Consider the following 20,272-nt stretch of genomic DNA (forward strand, 5'->3'; position numbering starts at 1 on the left):
CAGTATAAGATTTTCACCTAGATTTGATTTTTCTTTTCTTATTTCTTCAGTGAAAATCTCGGCTCCTACTAATCTTATCCTTGCTTATTTACTAGTCCTGTGTGTACACTGAACACTCTCCAAGTGGTAATATCAAACTCTCAGCACCAGAATGATTGACTGAAGGTTTATTTATTACTCCTCTTTAGGACATCGTCTAGGACATCGTCAGTGAGGAATGAACACACCCGTGCCATGTGCACAGTCCTTTTGAAATGGTTATTTTCTGTTTGTGGGCATGTTATCAATTTAACATACAATTAGCTTGAATATTTACATTAGTTTCTAATTTTGGGGCTTTCATATTTTTCTTTTGACTTAATTCAATTTTTGAATATGTAAAAACTTACAATGTGTGCCATTAAACGCAGATAAAAAGAACTCAGAATCCTTGCTTCACCCCTATTATCTACCTGGGTCCTGACGCTTCCTGTCTCCTGTGGTCACTTCGGTTACTTTCTCATTTATATTTAGACTTTTATTTGGGGGGAAAAAGCTAAACGTATATTTTTTCTCTTCTGTGCTTCTCTCTCGTAATATGTTCTTCTGATGCAGGATTATCATACTGTACACAACGTCCCCCTATCTTGAAATTGACTCTGTGTTACGATGTTACTAGTTGGTGTCTCCCTCACTATTCTTGGGGCTGCCATGTGAATGTCCCACCTCGCATGTTCAGCCAGTCCCCGTTCAGAGATACTCTATGCTTCTAGGGCTTTTGCAAATACAGTGTTGCAACTAATATCCCCTCGCATGTCTGTGAGGGTACCTTGCAGTTGGAATCCAGAGGAGGACTTACAGGCCACGTGGTAGATGCATGACTTAACTAAGTGGCTCACATTTCTGCCCCTGGGGTAGGGCTGTTTTGCACTTAGCCAGGCAGCTGTTTAGACTCTAGTTTCCTTCAGATGCAAACAGTGGGGTGTTGTCACGTGTTTATTTGTGCCTGAGGTCACTGATGAGGACTGAGGGCCTGTGCTTCTGTTTAAAAATGTGTATTTTCACATTTCCATGCAAATCCGAGTTCGGTGTTATCTGTCTCCTCCTCACACCTCAGACATGAGCTGTGGTGATTTTACCTGCTTTCCTGTGGTCTCCAAGGTGTTTTGAAATATGTCTAGAAGTTTAAATTTAAAAAGCTACAGTTTTCCAGTGGGAACCTGAAATTATTTCTCCAACTTAATTGTGTAAATTATTTTTCCTTTATAGTAGTATTGCTGTGATATTCTTATTTAACTATGTGTTGACCAAATAGGGCTCTGATTATGAATGTCTTTATGCAAAGTACCAACTGAGGAGTCTGATGGCCAATTCACTTCAGCTCACTTAGATACCAGGGATCAACTACTATGCGAGGCCGGTGTTTGGGAGCGTGGACCACAGAGGTCGTGGGAGTCAGTCTGCTTTCCAGGGTGTCTCTAAAATGACGTCCCCAAGGAGGCTGTCATTTTGTTCTTTGACTGTGTTCTCTCACATGTGAAAAGTCTGCTGTAGGCCACCAAATCAACATACATATTTCAGAATTGATTTTTATATTTAGTGTACAATTAAGAAATAGGATATTTCATTATAGTATTACCTCCAAAAGATTGATTAAACAACTGTTTATTAACATAACATTATAACCATTAAGGATACTCAAGTGGAGTGAAGTGATTGCAGAACTTTCCGTTAGAACTTTGATTTGCTTTAGGTAGCAATTTGTCCAACTTAAAAGTATCCAAAAGCTTCTCTTCCAAATTCTACTAAATCACTGGCTTTAATACTAAATGATAATAAATTAAACAAAGACCATTTCTGTAATTCAAAATTATGATTTGCTGACACATAGTCATACTTAACTAGTAAATTCCTTTGATTTCTGACCATGGGATTTTTTTCATTGTGTATTGTCTGCATAGGAGTTTTATTTATATCACACAAAACAACCTTTCAGGGTGTTGGGAGTGGTTGGGACAGTCATTTCTAGAACATGGGGAGTTCGGGCACATCCATGTGCCTTTCTTCTGCATTTATATAATGATGATTTTAGCCTAGGGAATTGGGAACCACGGTGGAATGATTTTGGCATGGATGCTGCATTTGCACTGAGGTCTTGAATCGTCATTTGCAGAATAAAACCTGTGTTCATTTCTTGTCTTACATCTAATTGACGTCCATATTTTTTTGTTAAAGAGTTCTCTAGTAAGAAACATGATTTTATATGAAGGAAAAGTCCAAGGCTGAGTGTTGTAGTTAATACACTGGGGTATTGGGTTTTATTTTGAAAAGTGAATGAACAGGATGACATACCCGTGATAGACACCGAAATGGGGATACTGAGCTATTTGAAAACTTCATGGAGAGTTAAGGGAGAAATTGACCTGCATTTCTCAAGTTCAGTGCCAGGAGAGGTGGGATGAATGTAGGCTTGAAGATTAGCTGAACTGTTTCATATAAATTTACCCAAAGATATTAAGAAAACTGTATAGAAATTCACTGTCAAGTGCTTGCTTCTAAATACAGAAAAGGCTCTTAAATATAACATTGTCTTTAAAAGAAAGACGGCTGTTTTTCATGATGTTGTGTTAACTTACATTATCTGCCTTTCAAATCAGGAACTGTGATGACTTTAATTCGGGAAATGTTATTGCTTTACTTAAAGTGAGGAACACACATTTGATTTTCTTTCTCGGTTCTGATGTTTCAAGTGAACAGAATGAGTGCCAGAGCAACAAGTCAGTTCGGTGGGGATGTCAGAGAAACACTGTGGAGCCGGACCAAGTAGGTAGTTGGTGGGGTTTTTCCAGCGGCAGTTCTGGTGTCCGATGAATCCCAGGCACCCACTGATTCGGGGAAATACACACGTCACCAAGCCCTCAGACAGGGACGATGGGGACTTACCTCCGCGATGGTCTGATTTAATCATGATGGCTCGTTCTTCCAGAAGTGGGGGTCAAACTAAGCCACCGCGACCTGCCTGAAGGGCAGAAGCGTGTGTGCCCGCAGGCTGTGGGCTCTGGAGGGAAGGCTTCAGAGGAACAGGCTGTCCTCGGCCTGGGAAGCCGTCATGGGCCTGTGCACGCGACACACTCGAGCATGTTCGTAAACACGTGATGCGTGCCTGTGTGACAGCCCGTATTCCCGGTGCGCGAGGACCACGTAAGGCTTCCGCACGCCACCGTCCAAGGAAGAGAATGGCGCAGCTCCACCTGGGAGGACCTCTTGGGCTGGCTGGGTCTCTGGGGTTAGAGGTGAGAGCGCCGTCTTGACGGTGGAGATACATCTGTAGACCTTGAGGGAAGGAACATGACGAGTTAAGATTTACTTCAGGAAGAGAAGAGACCGGAGAAGGAGGAGGAGCGGAGGGGCCAGATCTGGGATCCCGGACGCAGCCGGCGGTCAGGAGCGCGTGGGGCCACAGGTGAGTCATCGGCAGGTTCAAGCTCACGAGCACCTGGGAGGGCACTGGAGAAAGAGGATTCCGTACCCTCTGGTTGTGGGTCGAAGTGAATCCTTTTCGACTTCATCTTGAGGCCGCTCTCAGTAACAACTCAGGTAGGTTCGTTTAGTGGTGGCCCCTGGACTTGGTTCAGCTGACAATTGGGCTGGATCCACAGGATTCATCCTGGTGGAAGCGGAGGGGAGTGAGTTGCAGCCTCAGAGCCCGGCCTGGTGGTTACTCTCCTCGTGTGGAAAGTAACCCCTGGTGGGAGTGGATGGATAAGGCCCTGGGTGTTTTCCTCCTCCGACGCAGCGGGAGGTGAGTGTCCATAAAATTGGGTTGACCCGTTCAGGCTGTATTGGAGTCTGGGTGTTGGGAAACCTGTTTTTAAAACAATTCTCTGTGCTCAGAATGTGCAAATAGATGGTGTTGAGTCTTTGTTTTGAGTGGCAGAGATAAAAAGGCTTTAATCTTTCTGTCAAATGCAGCGTCTTAGTAAAAGATGAGGACGTGACCTAATTCATGAGGTAGGTGGTAGATTGCCGTGTTGAGTGTTGACAGCAGAAGTCTGAATGTTCCTGCACTGGCTTGCCTCAATTCTCTGCCCCCCTGACCCCCTTGGAGGAGAGGGTCAGTCTGGAAGAACAGGTTGACTGGCTGTGGCCCCGGTGACGACCCCATCTGCCAGGACCGCCACCCTGTGGGTATTCCGTCAGCTTTAGGTAGACCGCGTTGTCGGACGAGTGCGTTCGGCCCTTAGCAGTTTGCAAGGAGAGCTAGTCCTTGCTCACCTCTGTGTGCAGAAGTGTGGCTGCGCTGGGCTCCGTGGCCTCTTGCCCTGTGACCACAGGGGAGAAAACGCACTCGAAAGTCTAGGCTGGTACGTATGAGGGAACTTACTAGAATAGCTGGAGATGTGGGCAAAGCAGTATACGTGTCACACCCGCAAAACCTATTTCAGTAGAGGCCCGTGTGTGGGCTCTGTCTTGGCGACCGCGTCTGCCCTTGTCAGGGAAGCGAAGGCGTGGGCGTGCGTGGGCCAGGCCACGTCTGATCTGTGGGCCAGTTTGATGATCCCAGATTTACTTAGAAAGTAAAGTCGAAGAGAACATCTATTTGGAAAATTCCAAGTGAAGTGACGATCGGTGTGAAGAAAACCGAAAGATTCTTTATTAAATAAATATGTGACTGGGGTAGGTTAAGTGTCTGACTTCGGCTCAGGTCATGATCTCATGGTCTGTGGGTTCGAGCCCCGCGTCGGGCGCTGTGCTGACGGCTCAGAGCCTGGAGCCCGTTTCGAATTCTGTGTCTCCCTTTCTGCCCCTCCCCCGCTCATGCTCTGTCCCTCTCTGTCAAAAATAAATAAACATTAAAAATAAATAAATAAATACGTGACTTCACTGAATAAGGTTACAGCAGGAAGTGATACGGGAGAGTAAATTTGTATTTTCTCTACAAATGAATTCATGGTTTCGGCATAACACCAATCAAAACGCCTAGAGTATTTTTAAATAAAATAAATGGATTCTGAAGTTTCGCTGCAAAAACGAGCAGGTGGGAATGAAGGGAAAACCAAAACAGGGAAAAGACGCTGACCCTCCCTCCAAGTGTCAGTGTACCGTCAGCACTGTGGTCGTCGGAACAGCATGGCGCGGACGCGAGACCAATGACGCGGATCCACGCGGTGCAGCCGGTCCGAACAGAGTCCAGCGCTGACAGCAAGGCTGTGGGAGTGTGAAGGAGACGGTATTAGTTATTTTGAAAAAATATTTATGACCCGCTGCATGCATTCCAAATGGATTAAATAATTAGTATAAAGACTCAAAACTATAAAACACTCCCCCTCATCTCACCCACTGTCAGACTACACGCCTGTCGCATCATTGACGGGAATCTCGTGGAGTCTGTTTAATAAACTGGGAGGAGATCACAGGGGGTCAACTCGGGTTTTCACTTCGGGGCAGTGGGGACCTACTGGTACTGGGACGGTGTCCGGGCAGGACAGTGGTCGTTCCGGCTCCGAGTAACCATGGGGACTTGTGGTGCCTGGAGACTGAGAGCTGACCACGAGGCGGGCCGCACGTCAGGTGCGGGCAGGGCGGCGCTGGGCGGGCGCCCTGGGAGGGCCGTGTGCCGTGGGGTTTTCCCGGAGCTCCGAGAACGGGTCTGCCTGTGACACCATGGGCAGCATCGTTCATTCACGTGAGACCCTGGGACAGACCGACTGCGTCGGAGAGATTCAAACCTTTGGGTCCCACAAGAGCATCGATTTGTTGGACTAGGTCACAAACCCAAAAGTTCTGCTTCCAAGTCAGCACGACAGATAGATTTGTCACTTGACTTCCTTTTGCTGCATATTTACAGAATTTAGGATACATCTTTTAAAACCAGCCCAAAAGCAATACATATTTGAATATGAATTGTTAATCAATGTCTGGAAAAGCAAACAGCTATCAGTCATTACCGGACAGTTAATTTTTGAAAGTCCTTTGCAGTGTTCAGCGCCAGATGCGGACGCACGGCTTTCAATTGGAGACCGCTCCAGCGTTGTCTTATGGAATTCCGGGATTATTAGTCAGACTCTCTGGCGGTGTTACTCTCCAAGCACTAAACCTGGATTCCGAATAAAATACAAGGCAGGAAACTAGTCGTCCTCCTCCTCCCGAGTTTAGGTGCCCTCGGTGTCCTCCGCGTCGGTTCCGCACCGGCTGTGTGATGCGCGGACAAGTCACTGGGGGTCACGGGGTCACAGCACACAGACGTCCCCTCTGGAAGCAGGTTTAGCAAATTGTAGATGGGCGTTTGCCAACATCCAAAAGTACAAATAAATGAAACTTCCAGGAAAATGAGTGAGAGAAACTCTGTGTTTCTGAGAGAATAGTCATTGTTGGCCCTTCGTGTGTCCTCTCACTTCCTCCCCCTGGAGTCCTGGCCCCTGAGCGCCACCCCCCGCCCCCACCGCCAACACCCAGCCATCAGGACCGCCTGCCGATTCTGCCTTTGGGGGCGTCTGGATTCCACCCACATCTCCCCATCCTTACTCACCCGGGGAATGCAGCAGCCTTCTCTGCCTTGACCTTTTTATCCTTGACCCTCTTCTGCCCTGACCTCTCCTTCCCTTCACCTCCTTCTCTTGAACCTCCTTCTGCCCTTGACCTTTTATCCTTGACCCCCTTCTTCCCTGACCTCCCCCTTCCCTTGACTCTCCCTCTGCTCTTGACCTTTTATCCTTGACCCCCTTCTGCCCTTGACTTTTATCCTTGACCCTCTTCTGCCCTTGACCTTCCTTCTCCCCTTGACCTTTGGTTAATTTTCTTCATTGTGAATGGTTGTACCGGGTGATATTTGCCAATATCGTCCGGCCTTTTTGGAGGTGTGGATTTTCAGATGTTCTTAGTTGGCCGTTTCAGAAACGTTTCTTTGGGACTGAGTCCTGTTATACTTTATCTGTGGACCTGCAAGGAGCGTCTCTGGTCATGTGCTCCAGGGCAGGGTTGCTGGGGTGGGATTCGTCCATGCGTCTTTACTGCGTAACTCAGGAGCCCGTGGCAGGGGTGCGCTCCAGTCTGGGCGCCCTGCATGTACAAGAGTGTCTCTAGTTTCTTCATATCCTCACCTAAATTTCTGGTTTTATTGTTTTCACCTATCTGTTGGGTATATTAAGCAAATTCATGGAAGTTTTGAAGTAATATCTTTATTTTCATTCAGTTCATAACCTGCTGTGTTCTTTTCTCTGTCAGTTGGTGTTGTGTCCTGATGTCTGTAAGTTGGTGTTATGGTCAGAGACTACATTCTGACTGACCATGATGCTCTGTGGTTGCTTTGGGGCTGTGCTCCATGGGGGACTCTGAAGTGAGTTTTGTTTGGTTTTGTTTTATTTTTTAAAGTAAACTCTACACCCAGTGTGGGACTCGAACTCATGGCCCCAAGATCGAGTCACACGCTCCACTGACTGAGCCGGCCAGGAGCTCCTAAAACGAGAACTTTTTATTATTATTATTTATTATTATTATTACTATTATTTTAATGTTTTATTTTTTTTAAGACAGAGAGTGACAGAGTATGAGTGGGGATGGGGCAGAGAGAGAGGGAGACACAGAATCCAAAGCAGGCTCCAGGCTCTGAGCTATCAGCATGAACTCAGGGCTCGAACTCACGGGGGTGAACTCACGGGGCTCGAACTCACAAACTGTGAGATCATGACCTGAGCTGAAGTTGGATGCTCAACTGACTGAGCTTTTTAAACAAAGAACTTTTTAAATTCATGGCTGTTTCTTTCAGATTCATAATCATGTTTCACATCTTCTGTACCTTTGCCTATTTTCCTTTTATTCTAATGGCAGATGGGCAGGCAGGTGTGCCCAAATCTCCAGCTGCCGCTTTAATTTTGTTTATCTGCAATATTTGGTTATTGGGTTTTTTTATCTTAAATATTTGCCGCGTATGTGTGTGGTCTTGGTTGTTGTATCTTCTTGATTTATTGTTCCTTTTATCAGTGTTTTGTTGTCATGTTTTTATCGTTGCTGGAAAATCTGGGTTTTTTTTTTTCATAAATTGGTTTAAATTGGATTGATCCCCTTTGGGGAGTTCAGATTTCCCTAGTTTATACATCACTGTCCTTTTCAACTTTTTTTGTATATTTTTGTGTCTTCAGTTTATTTCTTGTCTTTATTTTATTGTCTGCAGATTTCACGTGAAGAGCTTTTAAACTTGAAACAACTATTTCCGTTCTGTGTGGGGGAGATCTGTTTTTTTTGCAAGATAAACAATTGCATTGTCTGACAATGATGATAATTTTTTCTTCTCCTTTTCCAGTCATTAAACACCATATTTCTATTTACTGCCTTACTAATTTAGCTCTGTTTTTTCAGAACATTAGATGGTAGTGATGATAATTGAAGTGTTTTATAATAACTTTCTGATATCTGTTAACAAGATCATAAGATTTTTCCTTCTGGTTTACTTAGGTGATTTGTTACTTACGATCATTAGGATATTATTTTGTGGACATGTAACTATTTCTGTGTAGTTGCAATATTATTCTTTTGTTCTGTTCTTGAATTCTATTATCAGAGTGCCGAAGACGGTCCATTTTTATTCCAAAGTGAGACTTTGTTCTTCATTTATTTTTGTTCTTTTTCTTTGTCAGGTTTTTTAATTTTTCTGTCGGATGTGGTGGGAGTCATTCCCTCTTTCCTATACTTGGGAATACTTCACACAGCATAGTATTTCTTTCCTTGAAAGTTTCAAAGGATGTGCTCATAACCATCTGAGCTTTGGATCATTTATAAAGATGGTGTTGGGGTGCCTGGGTGGCGCAGTCGGTTAAGCGTCCGACTTCGGCTCAGGTCACGATCTCGCGGTCCGTGAGTTCGAGCCCCGCGTCGGGCTCTGGGCTGATGGCTCAGAGCCTGGAGCCTGCTTCCGATTCTGTGTCTCCCTCTCTCTCTGCCCCTCCCCGTTCATGCTCTGTCTCTCTCTGTCTCAAAAATAAACAAACATTAAAAAAAAAAAAAAACTTTAAAAAAAAAAAAAGATGGTGTTGACAAAATTGTGAGTCTGTTCATTGTCTCCAAGTCTGCTTGAGTTTTGACAATTTAATTTTTACCGAAAATTGTCACCTACAGTGCAGATGCAGGCCGCTGCCCACTGTGGCTTTCACTTGGCATTGTTTCTCCATCGGGTTATTTCATTCAGTCTTCTCTACTTTGGCTTATAGACGCTATTATCTTCTCAAGTGGCGTTGCAGACATCGAACTGAAAATTTAATACACTGTCTCGTTTCCTGCAGTAATTTTATTTGGCGTAACTTCCCTCTGGTTTTTCCAGCTGATCCCTATATTGTTAGCAACTGTATATTCTTAAAATACACACTGACTCAGCCCTGCTCTTCCCACCGAGTTTCCCACTTCTCAGCGGTAGGCAAATACGGACGGTGGTTCGCTTTGACGCGCTGCAGACCAGCGAACCAGTACAGGAAAGGCTGTTGTGAGTCGCAGACACCCCTGTGTGGGTGCGGCTGTCTGGTGTCGCCCGCCTGCCTGCCAGGTAAGCCTGCCGTTCCTGGTCCGTGGGCACGGGCGAGCGAGAATCGGCCAGGTCAGAGCGGCTGATGGCCGGGTGGGCACAGCTTTCTCTCGCCACCCTGGTCATGCTGCCATCCGCCCTTGGGTTCTGCACACCCCTGCACGCTGCTCCTCGAGGCAGGGAGCCCACGTGCTTGGGGGCCACGACTTAGGGCGTCCTGAGCCGGAGCCGCCCGGCGGCACCCTGTCCACACGTGGGACCCTGGCGCGTTCCCGCAGGGCGCCTGCCACGCATCGTCTCCTCCCTGACCCGTGGCACGTGGCTTCTGGTCGTGTCTGCCTCGGCCCACACTTCGTGTAAATACAGGATGTGCAAAAATACCTGTATATACAGCTGCTGCCTTTAAGGGTCTCCCCTTCATTCCCAGACGGCATGACGATGGCTGCACAGAACCCACATGATTTTTCGGCGTTGTCGTGTAGAAGCTGTTTCACGTGGTTTATGGTGTGCGAGCGCCTCCATTCTCTCTTCTTCAGGTTTTTTGGTTTCTGTTTTTGGTTTTGAGAGAGGGAGAGCGAGAGAGCGAGCATGGGCAAGGAGCAGAGAGAGAGGGAGAGAGAGAACCCCAAAGAGGCTCTGAGCTGTCAGCCCAGAGCCCAGCTCGAGACTCCATCCCATGACCCGCGAGACCATGACCTGAGCCGAAATCAAGAGTCGGGAGCTTAACCAGCTGAGTCCCCAGGCGCCCCGTGCATTCTCTTAATCATTGGTAGGGTTATGTCACCAATAACTTATCTGTCAATTCAGTGGGTCGGGGCTGAGATCAAACTTGCCATCTTACTCAGAAAACCTGAAATACATTTTGTGTACAAGGGCTCGTTGAGATGTTCACAGACCGCAAGGCCTGCACTCAAAGCATACAGGTCGGTGGTTCACTTCTCGCGGAGCTGTGCCAGACATTTTTATCCCCCGGAAGGAAACGCCGTGTCCCGACTGGCCCTTGCACACGCCCCCGGCCCCCACCCCTGCATCCGCTAGTCTGTGCTCTGTGGATCTTCCCTGGGCCTTCTGTGGACACGGGGTCATGGTGTTATCCGTGGCTGATTGCTCTCTCTCACCAAGCAGTCAGGGTTCGGCCACGGCGCTCCGTGTGCCGGAACTCCATTTCTGTCGTTAATGTGATTCCACCTTCGGGGTAGGACACGTGTGTAGCCACACATCACCTGGTGGGCATTTGGGTTGTTTTGCCTGTTCTGAGGGACACTGCTGTGGACACTTGGGGACACGTTTTTGTGCGGATACGTGTTTGACTCTCTGGGTCTGTACGTGGGAGTGGATTTGGCGGCCGGTGTGGGCATTCCGTGTTTAATCACCGGGAGGAAGCACCAGGCTCTTCCGAAGGCACGTAGGGGTCCTCATGTGCCGAGCCTCACCAACACCGCTCCTTTCCACGTTCTGATGACAGCCAGCCTGGGGGTGTGCGGTGGCGTGAAACCTGTACTTTAAACCTATTTCTTGTCAAAAATGACACAGTTTGAGCATGAAAAGCCTAATGGAGAAAATAAAACATACCCATTACAGCACAGACAAAAAGCTACTCAGCATTTCAGGGTTTTTAGCCAAGGTGAAGATTCTTTAGCAGACATATCCGTTCCCGTAAATTATAAGAAGACAAAAACCCTAATTGTATGGCTTCCTTCTGTGCTTTGGGGTTGATTGTTGACCAAGACAAGTGAGTCCCCACAGGTCCAGCTGTGTCCTCCTGGTGGGTGGATTTGAGTTTTCGGACACTTCTCTGTGATTAGGAGGACTGTCGCTCCCACTCCTTCGGTCCATTCTCCGCTCCGCAGACATCAGACGTGCTGGTGAGCTCTCGTGTGATTTTCGTCCCCTGCCTGCCTGCACACGTCTGTGGGATTCGGTGGACACCCTCACTGTTTCACTCGACTGTAACACATTTCGTCATGGACTTTCTTCTAAGTATGCTCATGTCGCTTTCCTCCTCAACACGCATCCCCTCCGAGCCGGGCTGGCTGGCTCTCTCCTGTCGTCCAGGTTACGGACATCCGCTTTCTCTCCGAAACCCCACAGCAACAGCAGCGTATCTTGACGGTATTGAATCTGCATTGTTTTTGGCCTACGATCCTCAGGTCTGTCGTTCTAAATAGAGCATCATTAAATTACCCTTCAGGAATGTGCACTCTCGTTTGGAGAAACGTGTGTCTTCGCAAGTGTGAGGAGTTCTGCATCGGTGGTCAGACTCTTTCCTCATTTTGCTGCATTTCACAGGGTCCTGAAATACTGTGTCCTGCTTCTGATCTGCAGCTGGTCCCATTTCTTTTTTCCCTTGAACGGGAAGCTTCTTGTCTGTATGTGCTGCTGGTGGTTCTGAGGGCAGCGAGTGGAACACAACACGACAATCTACTAACCCTCCCCCCGTGGGGCTTCACCCTCGGTTTGGAGAATATGTAATGATCCATAGTGACGTCAGTGCCTTTGCCAATGCCTTCCCCTCATGAGGTGTTCCTAGTAACAGACGTACTTAAACAGAACAGAAGCACGCACGTTTTATAATTAACCTGAAGAAAGACTTCTTTGAGTCATACTTGGCCAGTTTAGCAAACGTGTGTAGGGTTTATAAATGTTAATGAAAAAGCGATACCGTAAAGGCCCATCCCTGCATGAAGACTGCTTGACTTTCTCGCAAGCTGAGCACACACGCACGCCAAGATGTGCGAGAAGGACGTTAAAATAGCCTGAGCGTCTCCCGTGCAAGTGGGAAGCCATCGCCCTGTCTTCCCATCTGCTTCCTACAACTCGCCTGGCCCGTCAGTGAGACTGACCTGTGTTCTCACTGAAATCCTGCCCTAAATCAGCAGGCGCTGGTCACGATGAAGAAAAGTAAGGTCCATCACCAAGGCCAGAAAGTGGTTTATCGATCCCTCCGCGTCAGGATGCTTCGCTGGGAGGTCTGCGTTCCTCCAGCATCTGGCCCACCAGGTAGCGGGGGGCAGGCCATCGGCCCCGCGGTCAGGCCGTCGGGTAAGACGCCTCTCGGAGGGCTGTGGACAAGGGAGGAATTGGGGGTTAGGCATTGGCCAGGTGGGTGTGGGGGGACAGGCAGGGTGTCCGCATAGAGGCCCTTGGGCGACTGTGGGTGGAGAGTGGGAGAGCGTCGACGAGCCAGCAGGAGAGCAGAGGAGAAGCCAAGGGCCTGTGGCAGGTGGAGGGGAGGGGGCCTCCAGGAAGGCGCTGACGCCTTCCCAGCTCTCCGTCCACGTGTCTGGGGGAAGGAGGGAGGGGCCGCCACGTACGGTCACGTCCAGTCACACTGTCGCAGGAGCGATGCAGACAGATCAGGGCTCCCTTAGGTGGACGTCACATCTGCCGCTTAGGATGGAACCAGAGAAGTTGCCCCGTGTGAGATCGCGCTGCCCAGCCTGTGACGCACGGTGACCCTGTGAGCTTCGGTGATGGCTCTCCCCCCTGACGTTTTTGGCTTAAATGTATGAAGTGAAGTCCCATAAAAGAACACACTTCTGGGAAATGTGAAAGAAGGAGGAATGGTGGTTGGGTGAGAGATTTTAGCAGCATTTTTCGAACCTTCATACCAGGAGAACAAGCCGTGGAATTTATAGTGTGGGGGAATCCCCTGCACTTCGAGAGGTTTGAGCTCAGTTCTGCTGAGAGTGGGCATCTTGCCTCCACGGAAGGGAGGACGGGGCTGTTGTAATTAGCGGAGTTAACACAGTAGCGGCCCAGGCACGTGGGAAGCGGCTTCATCCGACATCCACAGGCCCCTGAAGGTTTCACAGACGTGGTCACTCTCGGGCAGCACCTTCCCAAGAGTAAGTGAAGGAACAGTAAGTTAGGTCCAGCAAGAACGTTCCGGCAAGAGAGAGTTCAGAACGGGTCCTGCTAAATCAGGTGGCGCTTTGCCGTGTTTGAGTCATCTCGTGTGCGTGTCGTCTCCGCGCTCCCGTGTTGGTCTGAGAGTGGACAGTGTCATTCTCCATCAGAGTGAATAAAGTTGTCGTCATTATGAACACACGCAGCGGCCACGAAGACCTAGTCTTGCGTAGAAGTGCAATAACGCACCCAAAGTCACATGACCGACAGCAGGTCACACAGGTGTCTTTCTACAGGGACGTGTTTAAGTTGCACACGTTCCTCGAGCCCCTGCTGCTCCAGCCGCAGAGTGAGAGCAGACGGTCCTGATGCCACATGGCACCCACAGCTGGCCAGGGGACGCTCCTGGCTGTGGGCACGTCTCTAGTGAAGGATTCTGGGGAGCCCGTGTGCCCGCCCGCCCGCCAGGCGGGGCGCCAGGAGGTCAGAGGGAGAGCGGGCCAGTGGGCGCTTCCCTGTCCGGTGGGACTGGTGATGGTCGGGGTTGTCCTGCTCACCCGCAAAGGCTTGGCGACCCTGGTGCCTGCTTCTCAGCCACCTGCTGAGGCCAGGAGAGGAAGAGAACCACGGCTGGGTTCCCGGGTTCCCGGGTTCCGGAGCGTGGGTGTGGGGGCCAGCCCTGTGCAGACACCTCCGTGCAGCGCTCGGCCCCGGCGGCCACGTGTGACGGAGCCACGTCGGCTCCGGCCCCGGCAGCTGGCAGACAGGGTGCATGTAGGCCGAGCGCGTCCAGACGTCCGACGGGTTTGCAGACGCCCTTACGGCTCCTGTTTGTGTACTTTCTAAGTCAAGCAGAGTTTTGAACGGGCTGTCTGTGGCGCAGCTGTTTGTGTGGACGGCAGCCTTGCGCGAGTGCGTCGGCGTGGTCGTGGGTGAGCGCGGCGGTGCCGGGAGTGCGGGTGGGCGGTACTGTCGCGCAGTCTAACCCGGCAGGACGCGGCTTCCTCCGCGCCGGCGTCACCTGGGGTGGGGGGAAGCGCAGGTTCTGTTTGGGTGGGAGGGTCTGTGGGCCAAGGGTCTGCGTTTCCAGGGAGCGTTCCGGACGCCGTTCCCCCTTGCTCTGAGCCCTTCCTCCCCGGACTCTCCCGTTAATAGAAGCATCTGGCAAGCTTCTAAAACCCTGAGGCTCAGACCGCACCCCACACAGATTCAGGCGTGGTCTCAGGGGAGACCGGTGCGGGCACTGGTGCTCTGTGGGCGCCCGGTCCTTCCCGAGCAGCCACGTTTAGTGGCCTGGAGCTGCCCCGGCACCACGGCGTCATCCTTCACACCTCGCTGGGCCTCCCTCTCGCGGGCCCATCCACGTGGCCCTGGCCTGAGGGTGCAGCGCCTGCCACCTCGCCAGTCATCCTCCTGCCTCCCCCGCCCTCCTTCCTGGCGCGCAGGGTGACCGCCCGGGGCCGCGCGGGTAGCGCCCCGCACGCGGCCCCTGCCGCTCGACAGGACGGAAATGCCAGCCTGCTCGCACCTGAGGCCCGACCGCCGGGGCCGGGCTGGGGGCACCCGGTCGACCGCGATTTTCACGCACCAGGAGGCCCCCTCATTTATCCAGAGACGTCTTTCCGACTTCCCCCTTCTCCTCTGCGGACGAGGCCTGGCACGCCATCTTCTTTACTTAGATTCCCTCCTGACCGCTGCTTCCGTTTTCTGACTGCTTTGTCTGGTGTCAGAAGGAAGCCCCCCCCTCGTCCCCGGGCTCCCGCGGAAGCAGAGGCCGCCCTGGAGGAGCCTGGCGCACGGGCCCTGCCTGGTACTTCCGAGGAAGTCGGTGTCCGTTTAATGATGATTTTCCACATTTCCTACTCCAACAAATCTTCATCCAAGTATTATCTGAATCTTTCTATTTTTTTTTTTTTTTAATTTTTTTTTTTTCAACGTTTTTTATTTATTTTTGGGACAGAGAGAGACAGAGCATGAACGGGGGAGGGGCAGAGAGAGAGGGAGACACAGAATCGGAAACAGGCTCCAGGCTCCGAGCCATCAGCCCAGAGCCTGACGTGGGGCTCGAACTCACGGACCGCGAGATCGTGACCTGGCTGAAGTCGGACGCTTAACCGACTGCGCCACCCAGGCGCCCCTATCTGAATCTTTCTAAAGGCATGGTTTTCATTTCAACAGCTTTGGTGAAAGTAGAAAAGCCTTTCTAAAGGCAGAAAAAATTGCTTTAAGTAAAATACTGATAATACTTCAATATTTTGAAGAAAATCCTGGCCAGTTTTCTTTTAAAAACATATTTACTCAAATCCTGTAAAACTGTTCGGCAACGGTTATTCAAAACTTAGCCTTCCCGTGTGTTAGGCCAGTCGCCGGAGCCCTGGTCAGATGGGAGGCAGATGTGCTGCCCTGTGTGCTCAGTGCAGGCGGGTCCCATGGGCTGGTGGGCGAGGGGCCGTGGTCCTGTTGTGGCGCTCACGCCCTTGGCCCGTTTCCGCTTTGCCCCCTCAGACCAGAACCGGCCTCGCCCTGCTGCACCACGAAGGGTCTGGAAGCCCCTGCGACGTCCGCCTGAAGCTGACGAGAGAGGTCCTCACGATTCAGAAACAGGACGTGGTCTGTGTCCGCGGGAGCAGCCACGGCGCACATGTAAGTGCCCTGCGCCGCCGCCGGGCGTCGCGTGGACGCGCTGGGAAGGCCTAACTGGGTGAGGCCGCTTTCCTGTTTCCTTCGGGCTGTTTGCTGAGGAAGAGCCCCTCCCCCATTAACTGTCCCCAGACATCAGGTTCCAGGTGGACCCCTTTACTGTCTCCCTGACTCCCGCCATTCCTTTGCTGATGGGTTTCCCTTAAGGACCTTTATGTGAAAATGGCCCCACGCACCACGGGATGGAACGTGACACAACCTCATTGGAAATGGAAGGACATAGTGTGAGAGGTCGTCTGCCGGCGGAAACCTCAGCCGGGAGGTCTCTGTCTAGAACGATGTGCAGCGGCCATTTTCTGGTGCCTGGCGTCAGCTCTGTCCCTGGCGTCTGGGGACATAAACAGGCGCTCCTGCCGCTTTTGGCTTCAGTCTCTTACAAATGAACTTTTCTTAAGGCGAGAAACTTACTGATTAGAGGCAATAAAATGTCGAATAAAGATGAGGAAGAATAATTTTGGCTGGTTTTGTTTCAGTTTAACTCAAACAGGGCTACCCTATGTGGTATATTTAATATGCAGTATACTGTACATGATGTATTTTAATATGCGCTATACTGTGCGTGATACATTTAATACACAGCATACTGTATATGGTATACTTAATACACAGTATGCTGTAAATGATATTTTAATATATAGCATACTGTATGCAGTATGTTTAACATACAGTATACTGTACATGATATATTTAATATATAGTATGCTTCACAAGATATATTTAATATACAGTATACTGTATTAAGTGTGCTATATTAAAACTGTAGCCAATTTCCTGTTTTCCTTCTGCTGGACTCATAATTGGAAATATATAAATCTATGCATATACAATCTACGTCTCACTGCTCTGTCCTTTGAATGCACCCACCCAGGAGCTACAAAAACAGAGAGAGACCCAAGGAATCATGTAGCTGAAAATAAGTTTTTTCTGTGCATTTGTTAATACCCCAGGTCATTCCTTTTCCCCAGTCCAGGGAGGGCTGTTGGGAGAGTGCGGGCTCTTACGTTCACAATTGCCTGGGTCCTCATGACCTTTGACTGGAAATGAAGTAAACTGGCCATTTCTCTCAAATCGGCGTTTCCCGGGAGATGCAGATGCTGCCAATGTGATGTCTTCCCTGGGAGAGCCCGACGTGCCCCCGCACGGAAGCGATGCCGGGCTCCTGTGTGAGTCATACACACACGTGGCCCTGAGAACGGAAGTGCTCGTGCCTTCCACTGGAAGTGTCCCTCTGTGCCCCACCTTTCTCAGGCCACTGCCCCTGTTCCGGATGCTCCCTGCCATCCAGGACAGGTGAGGCGACTGTGATGGGGGTGGAGGACAGTTCCTTCCGCTGTTCCTCCCTTGAATCGAGGGTCGGGTTGGACGTTGGGGTCCACCTTCCTGCAGCCCAGGCACTAAGCCCTCATTCAACCTACTGTCCCCTTCTGTCCTCTACCTGTTCTGAGTACTTGGTGGCATGGGACTGGGGAGCAGAGGGTTAGCAAAGAGTTTGGAACTGCTTAAAAAATTATCCTTCTTCAGAGTGACTTTATAATCTGTAGAGAATCCCTGACAACTTGTAATAAAAACATTCAGTGTTTCTGTGCTCAGTTGTCCAGGAAAAATAAATTACATTCTTTATTCATAATGTCAGATTCTTGGGCTAAGGTTAAGTCCTTGATGAAAGTGATCAGTTCCTTCCTAGGATAAATGAGTGTGTGTTCGGACCTGTCAGTTTATGTTTATAATTTCCAGTGATTCACTGAGGGCTGTGAACGGCCACAGGACTGACCTTAACTCGCCCGCTCTGGAGAGTGGGTGGGAGGCACACGGGGCTTGGGTCTGTGACCACTGTGTCTGCCGGCCGCACTTCCAGTGTTCTCTGTGGGTTCCCTGCTTCTCCTCCTACAAAATCGTGGATGTTCTGGTGAAGAAACACGTGTCCCTGTGCTGGATGGTTTGGGGGGCGGTTCCGGGGGAAACAGTCAGCAACCTGAGATCAGACTCCTGTATCCCAGCCACAGAGCAGATTGGGTGCAGCCCCATTAGTTTGCTGGAGGGCTGAAGCACTGCATTCTTCAGTTGGTTATAAAAATAACAGCTGTCTTGCCTGAGAATACATCATGTGTCTGGAGACCGAGAAGACTATTTTTAACAAAGGTCACAGCTGATTTTGGAATGGGATCCAGAACACCTCTGGGGGAGCTCTCACCGCGCCTGTGGAACCGGACGTTTCCAAGGAGGCCGCACCTGGCCGAGGACGATTATTCCCTTGAAGCTTATTCCGAAGGGCAGGAGTGGAAGGTCTAGTCAGTCCACGGTGCGTCAACAGAAGAAACAAGTCGGGGTTTTACACGTCGCCGAACCCCGAGCCTCTGTGGCCAGGACGTGACACTTACGTGTCAGATTCGGTGCGACACCTATTTACTGGGCACACAGTATAGATACTAAATTCCAGCAGAAACTAGCTTATCAGTAGGACCACAAGACTTAAAACTACCATTAAACGTCATTGCTGTCGTGTGTGACTCCGCCCCCGGGGGCCGGGACCGTCCTGGACACGTCACGTACCTGACGTCACGTACCTGCCGTGGGTGACTCCGCCCCGGGGGCCGGGACCGCCCTGAACACCTGAAGTCAGGGTCGTTCTGCAGCCGCACGTGCAGCAGGCCCATGGAGTTCTCGTCCTCGACGTCCGTTTTCTTCCCAGGAAATGGTGCTGGTGACTGTTGCCGCCTTTCGCGCTCTGACCTTGGGGCGAAGCGCGCGTGCCGCGTGCTTGGTGATCCAGCCGCGCGGTGGCGGGAACCAGCTCCCCCGACCCCACAGGCGGACTCTGCGGGGGCTCCCCGCCTCCGGCCGCACTTTCTGGATTGCGCGCGTCCGAGACACGGGAACGGGTGGACGTGACCCTGCCGAAGCAATCGCTGCAATGTCAGTTCACGATGGGTGTTATTTTTATCACAAAAGACGGAGGACAGGACTGCACTGACTCTTCCATAAAACCAGAGGATTTTTTAAATCTGCCGGTTCAACACTGGAGTTTAAAACCAGAAAATTCTTGTTTCATTCATATTTCTTCCCGTTGAGATCAACGTGGCGTTTTGCAAATTTCAAATCCTGGGATTTTCCCATTATCTCCTAAGGAGAGGGAGTGCTTATAGCGTGAGAGACCTAGCTTTTTCTCGTGTTTCAGGGTTTTGTGTACATCGTTTTATTTTACAGTCATCCCTGTACACGTGACACGTTGCATTTCTCTACTTGTAAGTTTATGCTTGTGGCTTAAATTAATGTGGTTGGGAAGGTCTGCATGAAGAGAACATTTTAATAAATTTATATTGTATTCGCTACCTTGAGTCCCGGCGAATTTGCGGCTGGCACGTACTTCAGTGGATTCTGTGTCCTCGTGTTACTATTTGGGACGCTAAGATTCAGAGCGACCGAGCTAAGCTCCTGGAGTTAGTCACGGGGTCGGGGCAGTGTCTCAGCTGCTCCTCTGTGAGGGTGTGACCCGGGGACGCTCTCGCACACGGATCCCCGGTTCTGGCGGGGGCTGCCAAGCTGGCGTGAGCGGAGGCTCCCGGCCCCTGGGGCTGGCGTCGGCCCACCTGCCACGACCTGGCTGCATCTGCATGAGACCTCAGGAGGCAGTCCCAGGGCCCAGAGGTCAGAGGACAGCTGACTTTCTCCCCTGCTTGGAGCAGGAGTGCTGGAAAGTCACGTCCTTCATGAGTGAACTTGAAACCACCATAAAGTCACGTCCTTCATGACTGAACTTTAAACCACTGTAAGCAACAGACGGCAGAAATAAAACAGACGTTGACCTTCGGGGACCTTAGGCTCGGCAACAACCAGGTTTGTAGCACGCCTCTGGCACAGGAGGCTACGGAGGTGGCACAAGGACAAGACACGAAAAGTGACCCAGCAGACCTGAGTAGAGGGGCTGTCTTGAGATAAAGATGAAAACACACCTGGCATCGGAATATCTGTGCACCAGCTAAACAATGTATTAGATGCAAAACTCAGGCTGTGAGACCGAAAGACGTCACAGGAGTGGGGGGAGCTGGGCGTGAGGAGGTGGGTAGTGAACTTGTTAAAGTCATTTTCAAAAAGTAAGTTTATTTCTCACGTAACAAGTGCCGTGAGGAATAGCAACAAACTGATTTTTAGTTTGGAATAAAGAATTAAACTTGTATTAAACTCCGCAAGACGGATGAATTTGTTATCATGACGCCTGCCAAAGTCCTGGCTATG

At 50.2% G+C, this 20,272-nt stretch overlaps 1 protein-coding gene across 1 annotated transcript in view; it reads left to right on the forward strand.

The window, feature by feature from the left end:
* The window catches only part of SNTG2 (syntrophin gamma 2), a 179,580-nt gene that overhangs the window by 34,262 nt on the left and 125,046 nt on the right, over positions 1-20,272 (forward strand). Inside the window, exon 2 of the mRNA XM_078445075.2 lies at positions 15,845-15,982. Within this exon, the coding sequence (XP_078301201.1) occupies positions 15,845-15,982 (138 nt within the window). The remainder of the gene's footprint in view (positions 1-15,844; positions 15,983-20,272) is intronic.

Source organism: Panthera onca, chromosome A3, assembly GCF_046562875.1.
Source record: "Panthera onca isolate mPanOnc1 chromosome A3, mPanOnc1 haplotype 2, whole genome shotgun sequence".
NCBI lineage: Eukaryota > Metazoa > Chordata > Mammalia > Carnivora > Felidae > Panthera > Panthera onca.